This window comes from Protopterus annectens, chromosome 4.part0 (genome assembly GCF_019279795.1).
Source record: "Protopterus annectens isolate FY-2018-M chromosome 4.part0, PAN1.0, whole genome shotgun sequence".
NCBI classification, from domain to species: Eukaryota; Metazoa; Chordata; order Ceratodontiformes; family Protopteridae; genus Protopterus; species Protopterus annectens.
In genome coordinates this window covers 1,790,667,158-1,790,694,008 of record NC_056733.1, presented here as the reverse complement: position 1 = coordinate 1,790,694,008, position 26,851 = coordinate 1,790,667,158, and the positions used below count along the sequence as shown (strand labels likewise).

The following is a 26,851-nucleotide window of genomic DNA, read 5'->3' as shown; positions in this document are numbered from 1 at the left end:
AATGCTACCCTAGTTCAATATGCTGATGATTCGACCCTATTCTGCTGTGCTAAATCTCTGTCTGAACTCCAAGACCTTACACAACAATCCTCTTTATTGATTAAAACATGACTAAATAATTCATAAATGCTACTAATTCCCAAAAAACTAAATTACGGCTCTGATTAAATGTCCTGGATTAAACAATACTATATGTATAAAATGTTTTTTGTAAACATTTTTATGCTATGTTACTTTAAATTATATCAGTAGTAGATTATAACATTGATTGGCTAATTGATTAATTAATTGTATTTAGTGGTTTGAAGTTTATATAAAAGCGGTCAAGTGTTAGCATGGCTAGCATGGTTTTATTCTGAAGAAATCCTTTGGCTGAAAGCGCTAAATAATAAAACCATTTGTGTTTTTATCATTGTTAGTCTCCTTTGTTCATGCTACCAGTGGATGATCCTTGTCAGTATTTTGTTATTCATCTGGTTGTTTTTTATTGTGAAATTAATGATCTTTACCCCAAACACATCTCTACCAAAACAACAGTATACACTATCATCTCTGCCAACAAAGTCATGCTAGAACAAGTAAATCACACAAAATTACTGGGTGTAATTATAGAGGACCAATTTAAATTTGACCCCCCTGTATCACACCTGGTTAAAAAAATAAACTCATCAAAAACACTGTACATTATAGAGAAAAAAAAACTACCTCATTGACATAAAACATGCAGTCTCTGCTTACTTAGTGCCATCTCTACTCTGTGCAGCCCCAATCTTCACCAACTTTAAAGTCTCACAAATGTCCAAACTTGACCACTGTTATAATAAAATAGCGAAATTTGCAGTAAAGTGTAGCAATAGAACATACCACTCCATTGCTTTTAGTGAATTCATCTGGTTAGAACTGAAACATCAGCTTACTGTGTTGTCTAACCATTTCTCTTCATCATAATTCAGTGCCCCATAGCTTGTATTCAGCAATACCTGCGTAGTTTTGCTAGCATCTCCAAGCCATATACATAGTTTTGTGACACTGCTCACCTACTACCTCTTTACAACTTATATAGCCTTTATGATAGCCGTGTGTGTGTGTGTGTGTGTGTGTGTGTGTGTGTGTGTGTGTGTGTATGTAAATATAGTATAATTGCCGGTGAACCTGCTTTATACACCTCTTAACTAAAATTTTAACAGTTTTTTGTCCTACCTAGTTTCTTCCTTCCTGAGCTTCTTTGAATTCCTAATCACTAATCATCTAATCATGTAATTATCTGTTTTGCAAACCCACTAATACACCTCTTCAGATCCTCAGTGCTCAACATCTACTAATGCATAAGTATACTAATGCATAAGTATATTTTGTGCTGTGATAGTTTGCCTTTATTCCGTATGTATGCAATCTCATTAGTAAAATAATGTATAATATGATAAACTTTAATGTCTATTAATGTATATTACTGAATGTCTGTTCAAAAATGTTTGTAGTATATTGGATCTTTTCTCTCTGGGCCTCTACTTTAAAGGTGTTTTTGACAAACCCAGTAAAGAAAAGCAAAATAAAATAAAAATAATTTTTTAGATGTATATCTCCAAATGAGCATCTAATTGGGTTCGTGTATAACAAATGTGTTGCTTCTGGTTTTCTCAAATAATAAGTATCACTATGCTTTGAATCATGAAGTTATTGGGTATTGTACTGAGCTGAAAGATCTGGGCATTATGATTAATGACAACTTTGACACCTGTACTCATGTTAATACAGTACTCAGGAAAGGTTATTATTTAATCAAAAAATGAAGTTATGTTCTTACCATAACGTTCCATGTGAATTGTTCATCTCGCCTTTGTTCTTACACACGGGTTCGGAGCAGACCCTCGGCTCCGAGTCTACCACATCGCAAGCTCTGCATCTAAGAGAAGCTCGAGGCACAGTCCCTATCCCATGATCCCTTGCTGCTATCCCTCAGATCTAGTTTGCTAAGAAACCAGACTTCAAGAACATAACTGACCACCTTGCCTACGCTTCCATCCACACGAGATCGTAATACTCAAATTATATATAGACAGGCATACAGTAATGAGCACACCTAAAAAGAAGCAGGTAGTGCCAAGTAACTGACCACCTTGCCTACGCTTCCATCCACACGAGATCGTAATACTCAAATTATATATAGACAGGCATACAGTAATGAGCACACCTAAAAAGAAGCAGGTAGTGCCAAGTAACCCCAAGAAGGTAACCAGACACCAGTTGTACTTGTTCTTCCAGGACGAGGAGGGGGGACGGAGGGAGGGAATGTAAGAACAAAGGCGAGATGAACAATTCACATGGAACATTATGGTAAGAACATAACTTCTTTATGTGAAATTGTTCGATCTCGCCATTTGTTCTTATGCACGGGTAGCGTCCCTAGCACCGCAACCCTGGGTGGCTCACGGAAGAACATTCCTGAGAACTGTGTAACCAAAGGAAGCCCTGTCCCTGGAGGTCCTGTCCACTTTGCAGTGAGTAATACACGTATGAGGCTTGGCCCAAGTAGCCGCCGCACATATGGTATCCAAAGGCAAACGATCGGCATGGGCCAGAGAAGTGGAAACAGCCCTGGTAGAATGAGCTTTAGGTTTGAACGGAAGAAACTGCTTGGAGGATGAATAGACAAAATGTATACAGTCTGACAGCCACTTAGATAATGTGCATTTTGTTACTGCCAGTCCTTTCTTATTGTCCACATAGGAAACAAAAAGTTGATCTGATTTCCTACATTCCTTGGTTCTGTCCAGATAAAATCTCAGCTGTTTGTGGACGTCCAATTTGTGCAACATGTATTCCAATTTATTAGAATGGTTCCTGAAAAAAGTAGGAAGCTCAATGGATTGATTAATATGAAACACTGAATATACTTTCGGCAGAAAGGATGGATTAGTACGAAAGGTGACCCTGTCTGGGTGAAAGACTATATATGGGGGTCTAATCGACAATGCCTGTAGCTCCGAGATTCTGTGAGCTGAAGTGATTGCCACCAGAAACAGGGTTTTCCAGGATAGATACTTAAGTGGACACGTCGAAGCTGGCTCGAAGGGTTCCAACATGAGTTGAGACAGCATTAAATTCAAGTTCCAGGGAAATACCGGGTTTCGTATGGGTGGCCTGAGATGAAAGGTACCCTTCATAAATGCTCTACAAAGTCTGTGGGACATAACTGTAGCTCCTCCTTCACCCACATGAAAATTTGATATGGCAGCTAGTTGAACTCTTATCATGGACGTCGAGGCCTCTTGATGAAAGAGTGTGGAGAGAAATTCAAAACTTTTGTGAATAGGGGCCACCAAAGGGTCTATACCTTGTCTGGAGGCCCAACACGCAAAACGTTTCCACTTGCTCCTATACAGTTTTCTTGTGGAAGCTTTGTGGGAAGAAACTAAAATTTGTTGCACTGCTGGGGATAAAAGGTCCGACCTGGCTAAGTTGGGAAGTGGAGCAGCCAAGCTGTCAGTTTTAGGGACTGAAGAGATGAGTGAGGAACACTTGATGAGTGGGTCAGCAGGTCTGGCACTGGGTCCAGAGTCCAAGGTTCCTCCATCTGGTGAGCTTGAAGAAAGGGAAACCAGATCTGTTGAGGCCAAAATGGTGCTATCAAAATGATCGTCCTTCCCAGACCTTTGGCTTTCTGTAGAAATTTGGGAATCAATGGAACAGGAGGGAAGGATTATAGGAGACCTGGGACCAATCGTGTACCAGTGCGTCCCTGGGGGCACCCCCTGGAGGGGGAAGTAGGCTGAAGTAGCTTCTGCATTTGGCATTCAAGGGGGAAGCAAAAAGATTGCAGCAAGGCTGGCCCCATCTGCGGAAGAACTTCTCCGCAACTTGATTCTTGAGGGACCACTCGTGAGGCAACAGGATGGCTCTCCTCAACCTGTCCGCTATGACGTTGGATGTTCCCGGGATGTGCGTTGCTATTAGAAAGTGTCCGGTGGACACAACCCATTGCCAAATTCTCAGGCCCTCTCTGCATAAGGAGTAAGACCTGGTTCCTCCCTGCTTGTTTATGTACCAGACTACTGACATATCGTTCGTCTGAATTGCCACTGTTCCCAGAGGTAAGGAGTCGTGAAAGTTTTGCAATGCCAGGAACACTGCTCTCAGCTCCAGGACATTGATGTGCAGATTGTACTCTATTTTCGACCACTCTCCTTGGACTATTCTCCCCTGAAAAAGTCCCCCCCACCCTATCAGGGAAGCGTCCGTGGTTACTGTGGCTACGGGGGCAGGGAGGACAAACGGACGCCCTATCGTCAGTTCCTGATTGTTTATCCACCAACGGAGGTCCCGCTTGCAAGTTTCCATGATCAAGACTCTGCGTGAAAACGGTAACCATTGGAATGACCACTGAGCAAAGAGGAGCCACTGGAGGTTTCTCATGTGCATTCTCCCTAGGGGAACCGTAATAAGGGTAGCTGCCATCATGCCCAATACTTTCAAGACCTGTAATGCGGGAACTTTTTTGTTTTGAAGAAGAATAGAGACCTGATCCCTCAGGACTGACACTCTTGCCTGAGGAAGTCTTATCAGTGCTACGGAGGTATCTAACTCCGCCCCTATGAATAAGATATGCTGTGAGGGCAACAAGGTAGATTTTTCGAAGTTCACTGTTATTCCTAAGCTGGAACAGAGATTGATTGTATAGTCCCTGGCTTGTACTAGGTGATGCTTGGTGGTGGCAGTAAGGAGCCAGTCATCCAGATATGGAAACACCCAGAATCCTCTTTGTCTCAGGTGAGACGCCACTACTGCCATGCACTTGGTGAACACCCTGGGGGCTGAGGTGAGGCCAAAGGGCAGAGCTCGACACTGAAAATGACTGACTCCCAGCCGGAAGCGCATGTGATCTCTGGATGGCCTGGCCATTTTTATGTGGTAGTACGCATCCTTGAGATCTATAGAGCACATCCAGTCGTTCATTTGAAGAAACGGAAGAATCGATTGCAGCGTGACCATCCGGAATTTTTCCTTCTTCACGCAGGTGTTGAGTCTGCTGAGGTCCAGTGTTGGCCTCCAGTCCCCTGTTTTCTTTGGAACTAAAAAGAACCTTGAGTAAGTTCCGGATCATATTTGGTCCGCCGGGACTGGCTGGATGACTCTTTTTTTCTAACAGCCTTTGTATTTCTATGGCTGCCTGATCCCGCAGAGCGGGTGGAACATCTGGGAATCTTTTTTGGGTGGGTGGATTGTTCAGAAAGGGGATATTGCATCCTCTGGTTATTATGCTTTTTACCCAGGAATCTGATGTGAGATTTAGCCAGGCCTCCGGGTATAAAGCCAAGTGACCCCCGACTGCCTCCAGAGCAGGACAGCCGGGCCTCCACTCAGGACTGCTGAAAAGGCTTCCCAGGGAACGGTATCCCTTTCAGCCTGGTTTTGCGGACCTCCTCTGCCGCCTGGGTGGCATCTTCCATTTCTTCCCCCTCTTCTGCCTCTGGAAGGGGTATCACAAGGTGCAGACTGGAAAGCTCCCTGAGTCTTCTGGAACTACATTTTCCGCCTCTTTGCCCTTTGGGGTATGGTCTAGAGAGAGTAGAAAAATGGACCCCTACGGCAGACAGGGTCTTTCCTTCTTGCTCACACCTAGTGAGTGTCTCCTTCACTTTGGGCCCAAACAAGGAGGTGCCATCAAAGGGGGCATTAGCAAAGGAAGACTTAAAGGCTTCCGCAAAGGAGCACAGGCGCATCCAGGATTGTCTCCCCAGAGCAATCGCTGAGGCTGCTGCCCTACTCGAACCCTCGGCCACATATGAAATGAAACTCATGGACGAGTTAACTATCGAAGTAAGGGTGTTGAGCTGTGCTGTCTCCTTGTCTGAGACAGCAGCATCTGTGGTACCCTGGAGAGTCTCTCCCAACTCCTTAATGAGATCTCTCTGAAGGCATGTAAAATGCGTAAGGTAGTTCAGCAATCGCATGGCAAAAGTCGCTGAGCTAAAAACATGCTTCCCATACCTGTCCATAGTCCTAGAATTCTTGTTAGGAGGATGGACAGAGGAAGATGCTTCGGACATTTCCTTCTTGGTAGCTGCCGCCACCACCATAGCATCGACTGAGACTCCCTTGGTAAGGTAAGCTTTATCTTGGGGGGCAGTAATATATTTATTTGGTCTCCGAGGGACTGGTTCTACAGTATCAGGAGCCTCCCACGCCCTTTGAGCTATTAAATCCATTAACTCGTCGAAGGGCAGAGTCACCCAGGAAGTGGAAGGTTGAGCCCCAAAGGCCTTCAGCAACACCGACTCATCCTCAGTGGGGGCAAGTGTCTGCCAGCCACCCCTCTGTTTTAGAATTTCTAGGATGTCCGCAAATGAGACATCCTTGGGGGAGGACCGTGGGGACCCCTCTGACTCATCCAGGTCGGTGTCCGATGTCAATGATTCCTGTGGGGAATCAATGTGCCTCCTCTTGCACAATTTCTTCCTCGGGACTTCATCAGAGGTGGCATCTGGTGAAGCTTCCGAGGAACAGGGTACACCCTCTGGGGCTGGCTGAGGCATTGGGTCTCTACGCTTGGTGGGGATCGAAGGTGCAGAAACAGAACTCGGTCCCTTTGGGGAAGGAGAAGAGGTATCTGATGATGTGAGTGTCTGACCAGACAAAACCTTCCTCATGGCATCGAAGGCACCGGAGCCCCGGGCCGAGGACTCCACCAGATCCGAAGAACACGGTAGCTTCCCGGGCACCAGAACCATGGGCTCTGACCCAGAAGACTGAGCCAAACTAATCTTCGCCGAGGCCCCGAGGGGGAGAGTCGGTACCGAAAGCTCAGTTCGACTCTCCACCCCGGAACCCAGGAGAGAATGTCGGCTCCGAGACCCCTTGATGGGCTCCGAGGGTGTCAAGGTTAGTGGTGCCGAGGATGGCTTCGGCTCCGGGGGATCCACAATTATCAGCTCCTCGACTCCTGGCTCCGATGACTCAATGGGTCTCGAAGGAGGATCTATAGATGTGACGGGGAGGGCTTCAAGTTTCAAAACCAACTGGGACGAAACCGCAATATGTCTGGATAGAGCCGTGTTCTCCATAAGTTCTGCACCACTCGATCCACATCAGTGTCCGACATCGCCCTGGAAGAACAGGTCGAAGGGGCCGAAGAGGTCACTGAGCGAAGGATTGAAGACGGAAGTACCTCTGACACTGGCTCCAAGACCTGGGACTCGAATCGAGACAACCGTTCGATGCTTGGTTCCAAGGTCTGTGGAGCCAGCGACAGAATCTTAGCCAAGGTACTCCGAGCCAAAGACTTGGGCTCCGATACCTTTGAAGACTTCGACCCCATCAAAGACTTCGATGCCTGGTCCGCCTTATCTAAGGTCTCTTGAAATTCGGGCTTTAGAAGGCCCCTCTCGATGAGCTTCCTGCGCCTCTCCATCATGACCCTTCCACTAAAGGAGTGACAGATGGAACAATCCTCTTGAAGATGGAGAGGGCCAAGACAGTAGACGCAGGAGGTATGATTGTCCATAGTGGACATTTTCTGACCACATTGACAGCGCTTAAAATCTGATTTGGCTTTCTCTGACATGTTTAAAGCTAAGCACTAAGAAAGTATAAATGTATCTATTATAGAAAAAACAGCACCACAAAACACACTAAACTGTAGGAGTAAATACAAGACAGCAAACACCCTGAGTGTATATATATATATATATATATATAATATATAGCAAATATATATAAATCTAAGAAAAAATTCTGCCAGAGCCCTGACAGAAATAAATGGCCTAAAGCCTAAGAGCAGTCACTCCTACAACTAAGACTAAATATCAAGGAAGATATATATATATATATAAACACACACACACTATCTAATCTCTACTAAACTTTTACAGCTAACTATTAAGGTGATATTAATGTTTTTAGAAGTAATAACAAAGGTTTTACTGGCCCGAGCTTTCTCTCGACGCGACCTGTTGCAACGGCAAACTAGATCTGAGGGATAACAGCAGGGGATCATGGGATAGGGACTGTGCCTCGAGCTTCTCTTAGATGCAGAGCTTGCGATGTGGCCGACTCGGAGCCGAGGGTCGGCTCTGAACCCATGCATAAGAACAAACGGCGAGATTGAACAATTTCACATAGATAGTTAGGTCCATTACTTCAAGAAGAAAGTGAGATCCCTGTCCCACTGTGTAAGAATATGGTAAGGGCCATCTTATAGAATGGAACTGTTTTTTGCAGTTATGGTTCAAAGGATGTGAATAAGTTGGAGATAGTCCAGAAATATTAAATTAAGTATTTGGCCTTCTGTGTCAGTTTGTTGTACAGTCGTAGACTGAAATTGTTTAGTTTCCACTCAATTAATTATAGGTTAATAAGGTGGGGAATGTGATATGGGCCTGTAAATGTTCGATGAACCCTTTATTGAATGCTGTTGTGGGTATTGCTTTAGGTGGTCATAACCTGAATACAAGAAATAGTAATCTTTTTATGAAAATTGATATAATGGTGCTCACAAGAAACTAAACTATGGAACCATCTTCCCGTTAATTTAGCTTAAAAGACACCATGACTCTTTCTTTATTGATCTTCTTTATGACAATGTCAGAGTGAGGTAGGGCTCATAATGACATTTCTGAAATATATACATACACACACATACATATGGATCTACTTCATTTAATCGCATTACCAGAAACTGTCGAACTGCATAACAACAGGAAGGAAATCTCGTAAACCATAAAAACAAAACTGCACAATAGCAAAACTTAGGATATCGAACCACCTTTTGCGCATGTCAAGAAACACTGTTATGAATGCAGATCACGCTGCATTTGCAACTAGAGATTCTACCCTTAAAAAGTCAGAACCCCCAGCCAAAAAAAATGTAGCGTTAACAATGATTTTGCAAGGGGGAAAGCTGTGCCCCCCCACACCCCCTTCTAATTAAATATACCAACTCCAAGATCACACTACAGTGGAGAAAGGGGCAAATGTCCTGATCCTCAGTGTACCACAAACTCCATTCCATTTGCTTCCTTCGTCATTAATACTCATTTCTGTTTTTTTATCTGTTTAACTGTAGAATCTCTGCGTATGAATGCAGCATGATCTGCATTCATAACAGTGCTTCCTGACATCCCAAAGGTGGTTCAACACTCTCTGTTTTTTCTATTGTGCAGTTTTTCCGAGGTTACGAGAATTTTGTCTCGACGTTATGAATTTCAACATGCTGTTAATGTGATTAAATGAAGTAGATTCATATATGTATGTGTGTGTGTGTGTGTGTGTATAAAATAACATAATAATTAAGTTGGAAAGTCGGACAAGCAGATTTCCTGTTGATATAACTTGTTGATGTGGCATAAATCCAATATCAGGAGTTTCATCTCCATCACTACTAGAAATGTGGCAGGATTTAGTCAGCCTGGCACTTAAAACTTTCCCAGACTGCCTTGACCCCTCACATTATCCATAATCCTGTGGACCTAAGAACTCCCACTTGTGTTCTCCTTTGTTGCATGTTAGTCAGGTCACACTGAACAACAGTCCTAGGCTAACAGAATATTACTCTTCTCTTGGCAAGTGAGTTCCACTTTTTTTTTTTTAACTGTAAGTAGCTCGATTTCAGACAACATCCAGCTCAGTCCTTTGCAGTTTTTGTTTTAATAATCTGCCAGAGTTTTGACCTTTGACTGTAGTACTTGTAGATGGTCTCACCTCCTCCTTTTAGTTTGCCATATTTTTTGTTGTAGTTATGTGTGTTGTAGCAGTTTATTGTTCAGTATGGGGACAGAGTTACATTTCTGCCACAGGATAAGTATGTAAAGTGTTTAGAAGAGTATTCCATAGAGGTTTGCACCATCTGTGCTGACTTAAAATCCTTCACACTTGAAGAATGGAAGAAACGTGGAGTTAGAAAAACTGGTCTACTCACACAGTTCTCTTCTAAGGCATTACCCTCCTCTTCCAAGGAATCAATTAATAAAATGTGTGATGGTAACATAGATTATGTACTCACTTCTAAAAAGCACACATATGTTGATGCACTTAAATTTCTGCTTAAGATGTGTTGTTTATAAAGCCTGTACCACCCAAAATAAAACACAATGATGGAGGTGCCTCTTTGAAAAGCATATTGTCTGTACTTTCCAAACCTAAGTTCTATACCCCCTCTTCCCTTCATTGCCATCCATCAGGGCTGTATCTGTCCAGATGAACTTTCAGAAAATGTGGCTGACCTTCTTCAGCATTCAATATATATAGCCAGGAAGTCATAAACAGCACATTGCAATGAACAAATTAATGTATGTGTAGCGGCCACACACACGGTTTGTGCAGTAGTCAAAAATGGCATACTGTGCAATGCATGCAGATGAGTGTATAGTGACATGGAAATGAGGAATCTGTTGCAAGTGAGCAGCATAAATTATTGCAAATGAAGGAACCCAAAATGTCAGTGTGATTCAGAAATGTATAAAATGGCTTCACTGCACTGTGGCACATATCCATTTTGAACAGTGCTATTCATGATAGGAGCCAAGTAAGCTACAGTAACAGCTGTAGTAGAGTACCATGTTTGGGAGCTGCCACTGAAGCTATGATTTTGCATGCTGTGTTTGTGTAAGCCACCAGAGGAGGTGCAGAAAGCATCTGACATACTGCCATCTCAGAGAAATATGGGTTGTGGATTGCTTCTGAGGGGACAGGAATACTGTTTATAAGGGCCAAACTGAACTGTGTTGCCCACAAGTGGACTCTGGTGGCGGGTGAGATGCTTATGTCTATTCCTGTGGAATAAAAAGGTTCATGTTGCCTTAACCATTTTAGCTACAAGAACTTTCCAGCTACCTACTGGGGACATTTTAGGGATATTAATGGCATCGGCCTCACCAGTAAATCCTACAACACATTGAAGAGCATGTCTGGCTCCCCAGTACAGCAGAGGGTGAAATTAGACCATTGGGTTTTATGACATAGCCCATTTCTCTCACATCTTGAGGACCATAGATGCTCACAGGTTGCAGTCAAGGCCCCATGTGTCCCAGAGGGCCATCAACAGAAAGGTATTCTACTCCTTGAAATGCCAGGTGGTCTGTAATGCCCAAAGCATTGCTTTTAGTGTGCCATATGCCACCCATGTAGTTAAGATATTTCACACATTTGGCATGTGTACAACCTGTATTATCAGTTCCTGCATGGAGACTTACCACAGGGTCTCGTAGTTGGTAGATGCACACTCATGGTAAACAGATAAGCTGTACAGACTGGTACCATGTAAGAAGATATCAGGCCACAAATATGTTGTGTGTTGCAAATGATACTCGTTATGCCTTAGTGCTTGGTTAATGACCCAAATACTTAATCCCTAGACTGTGCAGACAATTATCTATAATGCAGCCCACATGGAAACATGAAACATAGTGTAGCATGTATTTGGATTACTGAAGAGAACCCTTCAGTGTTTAGATGTTTATGGGAGGGGGTACTGTAATATAGTCCAGACGTATGCAACAAGATTGTTGTGTGTGCCATTCTGTGTAACATGACAGTGCACAAACAAATGGAGCAGCAAGTGGACATCATAAAATGTACCCGCATACCAGTCATTGCAGCAGCAAAAGGGCAGGGTAGATAATCTTTTCAAGATTTCGTGGCCCATATGATCCTGGTTTCAAGTCTTTTAAACATTGTTGTTCCCAAAATGATCCTAGTCTAAGGGGTGGAATCGTCAGTGGTACAAGAAGATGACCAATTCAGTCTGATAGCTTGACTCTTTCTGCAGTGTTAAACCAGCCACTATACTTTCCAGGAAAGGTTTTGGAGATTCTAATAAGTGCCAGAAACCCTCATTTAGGACCAGGTAGAATGCCAATTGAAAGAGGCTCTCTCGTTGGGCAGTGAAATATCCTTTTTTCCCACTCTGTCCTTTTCTTAGTCTGGTTCTCTTATTTTGTTTACCTGAGAGTCCTACTCCATCATCATAACTGACATTCTGGACCTTTTTTCTTTTAAGTTCAACAAAGAAGAGCACATTTTTTCACACACTGGTTCTTCACTGCCAGTCACATGTTAAATCTGAAGGGTTCAGAATCATAGAAAGACTGGCTAATCATTAGTGCCACTTGTTTCTGACAGTGATAAAACAAGAATATTTAAGTTCATTTCCATCTGTTTTAGACAGGCAGTACCTTTTGGCCTTTGTGAGTAGAGGGCATTCCATTAGGACAGTAAACACTTCCATTACTTGCTTTATTCAGACAGATGTCTCCCCTGAGAAGATGTGTGCTTCTGCCACCTGGTTTTTAGTTCACTCCTTCACTTTTTCCTATAATTTGGACCTTCACTCCAGCTGTAACTTTCCCTTTAGACAATTATTGTTTCATGGCAACATGTTTCATACCTTTTAGGCTCCTACTACTACTTGGAGTAATTTTGGTGTACAACCTTCTATTCTACCCAAGTGATCCATGCACAAAAGGGGTATTTTCACAGAACATTCAACTTGTGTATAAGAACTTTTGCATTTGTTTACATTGAGCCTCAACTTCCACCTGTCTGCCCACTTATTCATTCCTTTCCAGTTCTTTTGCTAGACTCTTCTTCCCATCCTTTACTGTTGTACCCATCTTTATGTTTCAGCAGCAGAGAGAGAATGAGCCTTTTCTGTATTCTTTCACATATATAATTGAGAGAAATGCACTGAAGATTTATGGACCAGGACAAACCCCATTGGTAATTCACTAGTCACTTCACTAATTACTAAAATTGTGTTTGTCACCACTGTCATCTTTGTCTTGCCATTCAACCATGCTGCTGTTCAGTTTTAGTCTTTGCTCTACTGCTCAAGTTTCTCTGTCATCCTTCTTTGTGCGATGAATTAGGCAAGCTTGCTGAAGTCCAGGTGAAGTTTGTGTACTGGTACTAACTTGCCAAGGTCACTTGGCCATAATTGTTGTTTGCTGTCCTTGAGCTTGCTGCTCTCTAGAAATGCTACCAGCCTTCCTCTTAGGATTCTCTCTCACTTTTCTGCAACTGTGGATAATAATCAGCAGGCCTTTATTTTCTCAGACTTTTTTTCTTCTATCAGGGTGCCACAGCAGTTGTCTTCAGGCACTTTTGCACTATCCGGTAATGTGCTAATGATCTCCATCAGGAGTCTGCTGTCATTCTGGCCAAATTTCAGAGGATTGTGTGAGGCAGCCTTGTGCTTGATTTTCCCTAAGAGATGCCAGTTTCCTGTGAACCTCTTTGCTAATTACTCTAGAGTATGCCAATTGTTCTCATTCTGCCGTGCTGCCCTCCTAGCATGGTACCTTCCCTTCCTTTTCTTTTTGAAGACTAGAGTATGCATTCCGTTGCCATGCCTTTTCCTAGTCTTTTATGATCACTGTCCCATCTTTGTTCAGTCTTGCCATTTCTGCCCTTCATTTATTTCTATATGCTATGAACCTGAAAGCCCTTTCCTTCCTTTCTTAATCTGTTTTGGCAACTCCCTTTCAGCTTTAGGTTCATACAGTTCTGCTAGGTGGTTGGTCTAGTAGACCATTAGGATCATGGTACAGCATTTCCCACTACTTGCTTCCCCTGTCCAAGAGAGAGAAGCTTAGAGGTGAATTTACAGATTCCCATCCATTCATTAAGGCTGACATGGGACATAGAATAGAAGATTATTCCATTGGTTGGGTATCTTTTGGGAGAGATGTTCCCACCAACAATTTCTGTTTATATTGGGAAGTATATTCAGGTCGTCAGACTATGTATTGGTGGTATTACTGTTTTAATATGCAAGATATCTTACGGGATCGTGCCCATTATTGCCATGTATGTTAAGCAGAGGTCACTGCACATAAGTCTGTAGAAGATAGAATATAGTCATAGGGCTTTTAGATGGTCTGTATGACCTAAGGCGCTCATGCCAAAGATCGTTTTGGTTAAGAGTTGTAGTTCCTCTGTTTGTGTAATATTTTTGTGTATGTGCTTGCCAAAGGAGGCATTGTATTTTATTGTGGGCCTGATTAGGGAGGAGTGGAGGGGAACAATTTCACTGGATGTGAAAGACGTATCTTTAGTAATTAAGTGGTATAGGTAAAAGGATTTCCTAACAGTAGTTCATATATGGTAGTCAAAGGAGAATTTATTGTCCATGAAAATGCCAAGGTCTCTAGTAATGGTGTCAACATTGAAGAGAGTGTCATTTAAATGATAGGTTTAGGGGTACTCTGGGTTTCACAGAGTACATATGTTACTACATTTTTTGTAATTAGCTTAAGTCCATGGCTTTGACTTCAGAGGTTAATGTGAGTTAGACACTCTTGCAGGATATGAGTATCAAATGGACAGTTAATGGCACTGTCTGGTTTGCAGTCATCAGCAAACCTTGTTGGCCAGAGACCCCGTGTATCAGATTGGACATCAGCAAACTGAATGCTGAAGAGAAGTGGACTTAAAATGGAGCTCTGTGTCACACTATTAGTGACACACGTCTCAGAAGCAAGTGTGGCCCTGACCCTGAATGTGTGGTTTCTGTTTGTGAGCCAGTTAGTTATGTAGTGGGATAAGGGTAAGCTTGTCAGTACCAGCATGTGGGATAGAATCAAAGGCTTTAGTTAGATGCAGGTATATAGTGTGTGTGACGATTGTTTTTTATCCATGGCTTTGGTTACCTTCTCGAACCAGTCAACCAGATTTTAGTAAACAGGACCTACCATTCACAAACCCAAAATGGTTTAGGTTGAAGTATTTTAGTCTGCCAATATCTTTATTTATAATCTCCATAACAGTACATTCTCTTCCATTACAAACTGTACTGATCAGATTAATTGGTCTATAGTTCCAGAGGTCAGTGAATTGGGCCACCTTCAAGTAGAAATACCAAAAGGACCATTCATCATGTTTCAGTCACGTAGCCAGTAGCGAGGCTATGATACACCAAGTTTGAGAGGGAATCTGTGAGGCTGTTTGATACTGAGTAGGAGACAACCTGGTATGCTGTCTAGACCCATGCAGCTAGTATTTTAGGTTTTGGAGAGGATGTTTACAATCTCTGCAGACGTAATTGCAAGGAGCGAGGCAGAGATTGAGTTGTAAGTGGGAGAAATAGGAAGAGGAGAGGGGGCAGAATTTGGAACTTGATTTATATGTGAGTAAATTAGCATGCTCCTCTGGGCATTGTGTAATATTACTTCTGAAATTCCTAACATAAAAAAGGCTTTCTGGTTGTCTGTGGAAGAGATGGCAATTTTTAGTCCGTATCTGGCTTTGTAAGTTTTGTTTCAGTGGCTTAATTTTCCTGGATTTGCAGTGAGTATTTTGGATGAATACTGATAATGCTCCCACTGGATATGCTCTCTTCCATCCCAGAGGGTCTGAACAAACACTAGGCACTGAGCCCAGGTAAAGAAGGAATGTTTCACTACATTGGAATCCAGTTTAATTAACTATACTCATGAATGTGCTTATGTGTTAGGAAGGCTTCAAGTCAAGATTGGGCAGGTTTGAACAGACTTCTAACATTACACAGTACCAAACTGATACAGGGCTGAATGTGAGTTAAGTTGGAAGGTCTAACTCTGTCTGGCAGTAGAATGGTAGAAAGTATCTTCACTAATATGTGGAAGTTTTATAGCAAGAGATGTAGGCCATCCCTGGCAAAGCAGTTAGGACTGTCATTCATCTCTTTCCTAGCTGACGCACATTAGATCCTCCCAGAATGACATCAGTTACTGAGACAGACGTTAGTTTTTTTCTGCTTGTATTGTGGTATCATCTTTGGTTCCATCCTTGGTCACATACACTGACAGCTCAAACATGTCTCAGTCTCCATTTACTGTGGACCCCTGCTGACATTTGCTTCCGTGTGAGCAATGAATAGGTTGTGTGTGTAATTGGGATGAAGGAATCTAAGGATTCTAATCATCATCATCATCATCCCCTTTTTTCCATTTTCTACATGGGATTATGGTATTGTGTCAACTGTCAGCATATCTCTTCATCCAATGCCACTTTCCTAGCTTTTTTTCAATAGTCATACCTGAATGTTGCAAGTCTTCTCTCTCACAATCCATCTACCCCATTGCTGGAAACCCTTGTTCCTCTTGCCTTCTCACTATCTGCCCCAAATCATCTCCCACAGATTCTCTGCTTTAATGCACATATGCCTGAACCACTGTAATCTATTTGCTTTGACCTTCTCTGCAGTTGGAGTTACTTTGGCTTCTGCTTTGATGTCCTCATTTGTTTGTCTGTCCCACAGTGTGCATCCTACCACATGCCTCAGGTGCTTCATCTCCATCATCTCTAGCTTCTTCAGTTGCTTTCCCTGTACTGCCCAGGTTCCAGTACCATACAGTGGAACTGGTTGCGCCACTGTTTTGTACAACTTACCTTTCAGCATCATTGGCATTCTTCTGTCACACACTACCCCTGGCATTCTATGCCATTTGGCCACTGCCCCTCTGATTCTAGCTTTGAGCTCCTCATTCCAACTTTCCTTCTCCTCTACCACCCCTTCCAGAAACTTGAAGCTGTTAACCCGTTTCATAGTCATAAGAATCCATTGGACCTGATGTGGTTTGGGGAGTAGAAAGGAGCACAGGGAGTGCTGGAATCTTTGCTGTGAATTAAGGATCCTGTAGTATAAATAAACTCAGGAGGCCAAAGGGTTATTGAGTAAATGCTGTATTTTTTCTAGCTGTAAAAGTACTGAGGAGGTACCTACTATAAGTGAAGAAATGGGAATGTAACTGTGCAATGGCTGTTGCTGTAGGGGTTGGATTACTAGGGTAAAACATTTTCTAGCAAAATGGTACCTGAGTTGAAATATTATCTTGAAAGACTACTGCTTTCAGTGAAGGCATTGCTTGTAAATATTCAGTATTTTTTAATCATGTTTTCTTGTCTTTTGCAGATCCCCAGTCATGGCTGGAGGTTTGTTTGCAGTAGACAGAAGGTGGTTCTCGGAGCTTGGAGGCTATGACACAGGCCTGGAGATCTGGGGAGGAGAGCAGTATGAAATTTCATTCAAGGTTGAATTCTTTTTATGTATATAATTCACGCTCCTTGCCTTTTCAGTGCACAATTGGTGATATGACAAAGAGTGACTTGTTACTTGTGTTAACTACTTTGGTATCAAATACAAATATACCCACATTGTAAATGTTTGCATTTATAGACTCAAGAAACATAGGTCATTGTAAATGGCATATCTTGCAGCACATCTGAAAATGTCATTTTCTTTAGCACTGGCACAGGGTCACATAGCCGTTGATCCCTGAGAGATTCATTTAGAGATTTAATTTCTTTATTGATCGTTATTTTGAAGTTAAATGGGTAAAGTGTGTTGGTCAAATACCCTTTTCAGCTGTGACCTGAGCCATAGGCAAGGTGCACATACAATAAGCATAATCCATTTCCCAGCTAAACTAAAGTTAATAGAACTGTAGGCATTACATCTCATAGAATAGGTGCTGTGAGGTAATATGACATCTCATTTGATGTTACCATAATATTTAGTAAAATAATTCTATTTACAAATATCGTGAAGGAAAAGAAAAAAAATTCTTACTGCTTTTTACAGTGTTAGAGCAGTCATAGTTAACAAAACACAGTCAAGTATAAATGCATTAGGTAAAAGAAAGGTGAGTAAAAAACATATTAAGTAATACATAACCAACTTATACCAACTTGTATGATAAAGGCATGGACACACATTAAGAACAAACCATGAGTGGTGAGTTTGGCATTCATGTCATGAACTCATAGTAAGGATCATAATCTGTGAGACATAATCATAATTATTTGTAGTGCATGAAGTGCTATCATCTCTCTCTATTAGCAGTTGCAGGAAAAAGGGTGTTGTATGGTAAAGTGCTTTAATGCCTTTCAAAGCTTTTGAAAGCTGGTAAAACATTTAGCACTGCCAGACAAACAGGCATAAATTATGTCCCTCTGAAGAATAAACAGCTTTAAATGCTGTTGGACACATTGTTCTGCTATACCTTTTCTTTGTAAATGTGGCAGAGTGAAGTATCTAACAGCTTTCAAAGCTACTTTACCTTCTGCCACTGTTCCTTGTCAGCTACCACTGTCTGTTTTTAATCGCTAGTGCTAGACACAATAACAGTGCCTAGGGTGCTTAAAAAGCTTCTGTGCAGTTTAAAGAAAATGCCTTTATGGCATGTTCTTACCATATTACATGGAGGGGGGGGGGGGCTCGGAGAAAAGAAACACAAAGGAGAGGAGTTTTAAAGTGCTAGTAAAGTGTATAGAGAGAGACTGTATGAAGGTGGATATATAGTATGTTAGAAGGAAGGTGGAGTAAGGTAGACCAGACAAGGAGTAATATGGTTTGGGTGAAACTGCCAGGACAACTTTGAGGAGGAGTGTAATGCAGGGGGAAATGAGTTTATATGGGACCAAGATGTGAGAGCAATATGAAACAAAATGTTGAGGATATGAGGGCAATGAGAGGAGTGAATTCATATAGCTGGCTAATAAACACTGAGCAGTTTTCTCCTGTGGTCATTGGCACGAAAGCCTTCATTACAGCTGCAGCTCCATTTGGAATAGAGATAGAACCTTTAATAATTGTTTGTGGTGAGATGATTTCACAGTCATTCTGATTTTTAAGAGGGTGTTACTGCAGAGTTTAACAATGTATGCTGTAAATGAGCCACCTTGGTGATTTTTTGAGTTTTGATCAGCTTTTGGGACTGTGACCCAAGGCTAAATATAGAAATATACTTTTGGATTACAGTCTAAATGTCTGGACATATATTTGGGGAATAGAGAGTATTTATGAGGCATTTTCACCTGGGTAAAGCTAAAATGATTCAATATTTCTGGTCAGTTAACTTCCTTAATGGCTAATCATTGATGTTACAGGTTTGGAAGGTGAACAGTGAACTTTGCAGATTTATTCTAGGTTTGCATGAGTCTGAATAATTGTGTGTTGTGATAAATGGTGAAAATAGAACTAGCTTAAAGGAGTCATACTTGTCAAATGGGCCTGGTCAATTAAGAAAGAGCTTGTTCTGTAGAACTGACTTAACTTCTGCTTATCTGTATTGACCATGTTGCATACATGAAGGTAAAATTTCAAGCTGTGGTCTCTAATAGCCCCTAGAAATTTAGTGCTGCCGTTAATTTTGTACTTGTACCTGAGACAGAAAATATAAATTATCAGTCCTGTCTGGCCTGATGATGTATTTGAGAACAGAATACCTCAAGTCTTAGCATTTAGAAATTGAGCCATTTTGAGATGTTGGTGATGGATACATAGAATTGGATGTTGATGCCTTTTATTTATTTTTTTCTGAAAACAGGCAATGACTGAGCCACCTGCATACTGGATAAGATGTAATGTTTACATGGCAGAGTACATATTGTTGTAAAATGATGAGCATTAATGGTCCTACTGTCGATCCTTGCAGGATTTCCATTGTTTATAGATTTATACTTGGAGATTGTGCTTAGTGGTTGTAGTCACACAGGTAGGTAGAAAATAACTTGGAAAAAATCAGGATTAATACCAAGGCTAGTAAAATGTGAGGTATGAGTGTGGTTTGACCCTGGGTCATGTACATTTAATTGGACAAGGATAAGCCATCTAGTTCTCCTTAATTTTGTTTATGATGATATCCAAAGTGCTGTTTAGTTTCTGGGGCTGGAGCATAAGCTGTGATACATATTGGATAGGTTTTTATGGTTGGCAGTATAAATGGTCATTAGTTTATGGCTACATCTTTCCTGAATTTTGGAAAGTGGTAATATTATGGCAACTGGTTGATTGTTTACAGGCCAGTATATGTAATGCTGTTATTTTAAAGGGCCGTGATGGAGGCTAGTTAGTATTTAGGGCATTTAATTCCTTATTGAACTTGTTGAGGAGTTTAGATACTAGTTTATTTCATCACCTGCATACTGAGGGGCAAGTGTCAGTTGCAAGAAACATGAGCTTATGTTTAGAAAACAATTTACATGCCAGAGAAATTCAAGGAAGGGTATGTCCATTGCAACTGGACTGTTTGATATGGAAGTAGGTGATCGAATGGGCAAAGAAGCCTTAAAAGTTAGTTGCTAAACTTATTTTTGATATGAAGAGGTGATGACTTTGGGAGAGGGAAGTGCCACGGGGGAAGACTTTACTCAGCTATACAAAGAGCGGACCAATCTTACACGACTCAGAGACTTAGCCTGGAAAGAATAGAAAGATTATCCCTCTTATAACTTTAAGCACAGTACATTTCTTCTTCTGCTTAGACAACAACCTAGAGTAGGTATCAAATCAGCCAAAGCTGAATTCCTATGGCAACAGTTGCTAAAGCACCTTGATTGGCCCAAACACTTTTGGCACTGTACCTAATCCATGTGAAATTAATGCATCTTTCCCAAACAATCCTCCATAGTCAAATTCCCTGCAGCTATGATTAATGGTATCACTAGAAACATATCCAATTCCCTAACTTTAAGTTATTCACATTTCTGTCATACTCTACCAATAATTCCTTATGCAACTCTTCAGAAATTAATATAATGCCCTCCTCCTACTTCAAAACTCCTACCAAGAAAAGAAATCAGAAACTGTTAGAAAAGATGCACTACATTTACAACCCCTAATTCCTGTCTCTGCACTAGACATCCTCTGAGTAGGTAGTCCTTTTCTCAATAAATCATTTACATTTATATTTAACTCAACTCCTTAGTATGTAAACTGTGCTTTTGAGTATTACATTTGCACTGGTTATACCTCCCCTTAAAACAGAAGGAGCAACAGACCCCTCAGACTTCAGCAATAATTGCTCACATTTGCCCACTAGCTAAAGTACTAGAAAAATCATTTATGAACAGACACTAAAACATCTTCCTAAGTATGTTATACTGACTGCAAAGCAACATGATGTCTGTCCCAAATATAGTGATTTTAATACAGTATAAATGCTCATGGATAAAATATTAATATGGATCAAGGTCTGATGACCGGTGCAATATTTCTTGATCTCAAAAGAGCCTTTGGAAGAGTCAGTCATGAGCTATTACTAAATAAACTTAGACTGTGGCTTCTCTCCAGAGGTTGTACAGTGATTTTGCAACTACCTATTTATTTGTTTTTACACTGTACATGGAACTTACAATTCTGCAGTAAACGGAAACATTTTGTGTGGAGTTCCACAAGGATACATTCTTGGACCTCTTCTGTTCTCATTATTTATTAAAAATCTCTCTTGGGACCTCCAAACATTTGACTGTATAATATATGGTGATGATGTAGTGTTCACTAGGCATAAACAATCAACTCATGAAATCTCTATAAAGCTGCAGTTTGATTTTGAAGTACTTTGGAAATGGTTACCAAATAATAAAGTTGTAAGTGACAGCAAAATTACTGTCATGCTGTTTGGCACAGCTCAAAAGATTAATATTCTTAAGAAATATAGACAGCACTCAGTTAACCCGACCCCTTGCAAATTAGCCACTTCTGAAAAAGCCCTATCTAAACTATACCTTCCAGTTGGAACAAACTCCCAGAAGACACAAGACAAATGAACAAAAGCATATTAGCTTCAAACTACAACTAAAAACAATCTGATAAAAAAAAATGCTTATAAGTGCGTCAGAGATGAGGGCTGGAAAACATCTATAAGACAAGGAACTATTATGTTTTCCATCTGCAGCTTAATACTAATTTAGCTCTTATATTCATTGAAATGATTTTTTGGAATTGAACTGTAAACTAATTTGCTCTGTCATTAATGAACTGCACCTTCCTGAAAATTAAAAATGATCTGTTACTGAATGAAAATAAAACACTGTGCTGTATCTACATCTGTGTTACTGCAGTGTCTCTGTAAATTTAGTTCTACATTCTGCAGTATGTTTAGTTGCATTATCTGGCCTAGGTCATGATTAAAAAGGGTCCTTTGACTAGTTCACCTATCCAGTTAGCGAATGTTAAATGCACAAAATAATCTGTGAACATTTTGCAAAAAATATTTATTTGATTATATAAAATATTTGAGATGGTATGCTTATTTGTTTAACATGAAGGACAGCTTCACATTTTTTCCTTAGTTCTCAGCAGTTAAGGGGAGAATATTTTTGTTTTGGTCATAATTTTTCCATACCAAATCCTTCTTTTGCTTTAGATAATTAATTTATTTTATAACTCATGGAATTGCCTTAGCCTTGTCATGTTGTCAGTAGACTAATGTTTTGAGGATGTTGAAAACAATTTTGTTGAAGTAATACATAAACTGTTTTGGATGAGGACTTTTTTTGCCTATTTAAAAAGAGTATGAAAGGTATGGCTGGTAACATTTTTAGTATTTATTGCTTATTTACAGGACTGCCTGTTTATTTTTCTTACTACATTAAGTGATCTCACACAACAGGTTCAGACTAGCAGTCATACAGCTATGTTGGCATAGAGAGGTAAAGCCCTGACTATGACCTGGGTGACTTGAGGTCAGTTAGTGGTTTGGGTATCTGCTACACCTGCTTGCTGTTTCTTGAATGGTTGGGGGTAATGTACTGGCTGTGAACGAGGCTACTGCTATATTCCTAGTGGAGACTGGGGCTTGCACAAGTAGCAGAGCTGTATGTGTATGTCTGGGTCTGGGGTACTTCCATCCTTGGGTCTGCATTGGCATGTAGGGATAAGCAGGAACACAAACAAGCAAACATGGCAACTCTGTGGACGTTGCCCCTCCCATGCTGATCTCACTTGACAAGTTACACAAGGGGGCTTTTGTCCGCAGTAGATGAGTTATCTGGTTAATGCTACACAATAAGCAGGAAGGGTGAGTGATTATCAATGATGCTGTGCTGCATAGTGGATGCTCGTCCCTCATAAGATTTAATTGGGCTGGCAAAAAAAAAAAAAAGCTAGTAGTCAAAGTGGCTGTAATACCAGTAACTGTTATTTTACTGTATTTGAGGATAGAATCACTCCTGGGATGCTGCTTTTTCCTGTAATCATATAGGTTCTAGTAGTGGCTGAAGAGATCACAGACGGGATGTAGTGTGCCATTTGCTGTAGACCAGTCAATGTTAGCCTCTCCAGGAATGTAGAGATGCTGGACAAGTGCATCACAGTGAAGGTATAGATGGGGGATGGTATTATGGTTAAGGTGTTTATCTTACAGACACAAGGTATTATTCTCACCTTTGGGAAACCTGGCTAGGCTTAAAAAGGCCCCCTGTAGACATTAGCCTAGTAATCACCTATGAACCTATAATGTTTATTTCATTCACTGTCTAATTATTGAAACTAATAACTACCAGAGAGTTGTAAAACTACAAAATGCAGTAAGTTACTGACATTAATAACTGATAGGTAGTTGTATTACTGCAAAATGCAGTTAGTCAGTGGCATTAATAACTACCAGGGAATTGTATAACTGCAGTTTTCTGGCACATTGTTTTAGTGGTTAACTTTGCTGCCTCACAGAACTTGGTTATCTAGTTTGATTATGAGCTGGTGCATTTTCTCTGTGGAGTTTGTATGTCCTTACCATGTCTTCATAGATGTTTGACAGGTGTTCTACTTTCCTGCCATATCTCATAGATATGCATGTGTGAATTGACATTCCTCCAGATTGCCTGTGTGTGTGTGTGTGTGTGTGTGTGTGTGTGTGTGTGTGTGTGTGTGTGTGTGTGTGTGTGTGTGTGTGTCTGTACTGAATGAAGCAGGTTATGTGCAAACAAATGAATGACTGCTGACACAGTAGTTAAAGGTGTCCTGGGGTACATAAATGTAAAACACTGTACAGGGAATTTTATTAAAAGGAAAACTGTAAGTGTATGCACTGCTAATCTCTAGACTAGTCAGCAGATATACCTGTTTGGTATGAGTGTATGTGTGAGGTTTTAAGGTAAGTCTAACTACTCCACAACCACACATGAGTCACTGTGTATTTGTGTGGGTATGTGTAGGTAGTAATTCTAACACTGAATCACTGCCTGCATGGTCTGATGTAGATATTAAAAGTTGTTGTGGGATAATAATTAACCTGGGATGATTCAAACACCTTAGAGTAATTGCCGGACTTAATTAAACCACATTAATTCTTGGTGTGTCAGTGTATTGGACAATACAGGCTTTTAGGGTATAAAAAATAAATTAAGGTTAGGGGAATATGGAGAACACATATACCACAGTGTGTCTAAATGTTGGAAAGCATTTATGTACATTTGTTGCTATAGTCATTTTGGTGATAAAATTACAGGAATTTAAATTGCAGTTAAGATGCAGATGAAGATGATTCAACATGTACTGAGTCTGGCTCTTTTTAAATGTACATCTAATGAAGTATATAACTCTAAAAGATAGCCTAATTTGCTTTTTTATCTTGGACATAAAGTTGGTGCAGAGGATTAAGATTCTGTGTTGTTGGCCACTCTGCTGGCATAGACGGATAAAGTCTTTACTATGGCCAATCAGACCCTGGTACAATGAGTGGGTTTGGGTGACTGATAGAGTGGCAGGAAGGGATAGGAGTACCTGTCCTGGAAGTAAGGCTCTCTCTGGTGATGCTTCCTAAATGAGATGTGGTTCAAAGAGTGTAGCTATCTTCAAACACAACTAGCGAGCATGGAGGTCAGGGAAAAGGAAAAATGAGTAGGGTATATAAAATAAAAAAAAAAACTCCCACTGGATGAATACACAGCTGGTTGAGTCCGCAGGATAGCCCTTAAGCACAACCAGCCCAAGCAACATTGGAGCACGTCAGAGGAGGTGGTAGGGGAATGTTGATACACCTGGCATGTATGTAGGCACTGGGATCCAGACAATACCAATGAGGTGAGAGGGGACCAAAATAAAACTGCAGTTAACAGGTACTTCCTATGGTGCATCCTTCATTTGCCTGCTGTGTGACCTTGAGCAAGTCACTTAACCCAACGTTAATGGTATTCTGGGCTGTATATGTAGTAACTATGTATGACTGTAGGTATGATACTGGTGGAAGTCATGTGAATTTCTGGATAGATATTATGTAATAAATGGCTTAACCATTGCCTTAGCAATGGAAGCAGCAAATAAAAAATGAACAAGATTTGCAAGTTGACTGTAGGATGTCACAGTACAGGGTTTGTTCCCAAAGGCATGGAATGCTGCAATGCTAAATTTCTTTAAAATAATATGTATAAACAGCATAGAGCTTCTTAATATGTTTAAGAAATAAAAAAAGAATGATTATGGTAGAGTCAGACAAGTTTGACACTGAGTGAGTGTCTATAAAACTCAAAAAAAAAAAAAAAAAAAAACTTACAAAATGCTTGTGTGTATGCTGTGTGAGAATGAATGAGTGAATGAACAAGTGGGCTGCTTTCTCTGCCCGTGATAAATTTCAGAGCCCTGTGTCCATTGTCTGCCAGGATACACTCCAGCTCTCCTATGACCACAAGTTGGAGCATTTCTCCCCGGGCCTCCGCTGAAAACAGGCTCTGTGGAACCTAGTCGGACATTCCCGGTCAACAAATGATAAATAAAAATAATAAATAAAATAATTAAGTGGGTAGTCTGAGAATGAATGAATGAGAATATTCAAGTACATCATAGGTAGTGCTCATGTTCCAGCAGATGACAAAGCCAGATTTGTCAGATTCTTGTAATTTCCTCAAATACTTAGAATGGGCTAGTTCCTGTCATACTTCTATTGAAACCTGATAGAACTGTGAAGATTGTAGGTTAAGTTTAAACCAAGTAGTATCTTTGGAGCAGTACCATCTTGTGGAACTAAACAAAGTACTTGCTGAGCAATGCACAGGTTCGTATATAAGTTTGCTGCCCAGAAACATCTGCTATGCCTGCAGAAATTTCAGATGTTCTTCATTCCACATTGCTGCAGTCCTAACTATTGGGTAGTCCGCTGTCCAGTCGGCCCGAATACCAAAGTATATGGCTGACGTCGGTCAGGGCGCATTAGACTGACGTCAGTACGTCAGGGTACTAATGCGCATGACCGACGTCATATCCTCAGTCTTTTTTGCCGCATGGTCCGATGCAGAAGCAATTTTGCGAGTGCAGGTTGGCGTTCTGAAAGTTTCTGAAGTCAGAGTTTCAGACCGAATCAGAGTTGGCTAAGTACCCCGTTGGGGAATATTTTGGTTTTTTCTTGCCTCAGTATTTAACCGGATGTCAGAAAAAGTGAATAACTGTATTTCTTGTGGGAAACAGATACCTCATAGGGATTACCATACTTTGTGTATACCTTGTTTAGGGCCTGAGCACGACGTTGTTGGATGCCGCTCTTGTGCTAGATTTAACAAACGCACTATTAAGAGAAGGTTAGACTGTGCCAGGTTAGTTTTGGGAAGCGTTGTAATTATAAAATGCCGTCGGATGCTCCGACGCCCGCTTCGGGCAAAAAGCGCAAGGACAAAGCAGCAAAGCCTAGAGTGGAAGAACCGACAGTCCCTGACGTCGGTTCTTTAGAAGGCTCAGTGGAGCCGGAGGTTCTGCCAGGTGTTTCTTTGGAGTCTCAGGGAGAGACTTTATTGTTACAGGATGTATCCTCTCAGGAAGTAGGCCAGGCTGAGGCGGCTTCTCAGGTGGCTGTTCTTCCCTCTCTTCCTAAGGTGGTTAGAGCCTCCCCCTCTGTTTCCAAGGCTTCTTTGAGAGGCAGGCCAAGTGTAGCTTCAGTGGGGGTTTCTCCTAGTGCTTCAGGGTCTTTGCCTAAGAAACATATGCTTAAAATGGCAGAGGATTTGATTACTATGATTAGAGGTTCTATGCCCCCTCCTGATAAGAGGCCTAGGGTGGAACCTGAGTTTGAGAGTTTTGAGCACTGTTCGGAGGCTTCTGAGTCTTCGGCTGAAGACTTGCAGGAGTATCCTCCTTATTCTGATTCTGATGTGGATGATTCTACTCCTT

General features: G+C 41.2%; 1 protein-coding gene across 1 annotated transcript in view; it reads left to right on the top strand.

Annotated features, from left to right (window-relative positions):
* Window positions 1–26,851, top strand: part of GALNT10 (polypeptide N-acetylgalactosaminyltransferase 10) — a 2,012,282-nt gene that overhangs the window by 1,590,015 nt on the left and 395,416 nt on the right. Inside the window, exon 7 of the mRNA XM_044069486.1 lies at window positions 16,886–17,003. Coding sequence (XP_043925421.1) covers window positions 16,886–17,003 — 118 coding nt within the window. The remainder of the gene's footprint in view (window positions 1–16,885; window positions 17,004–26,851) is intronic.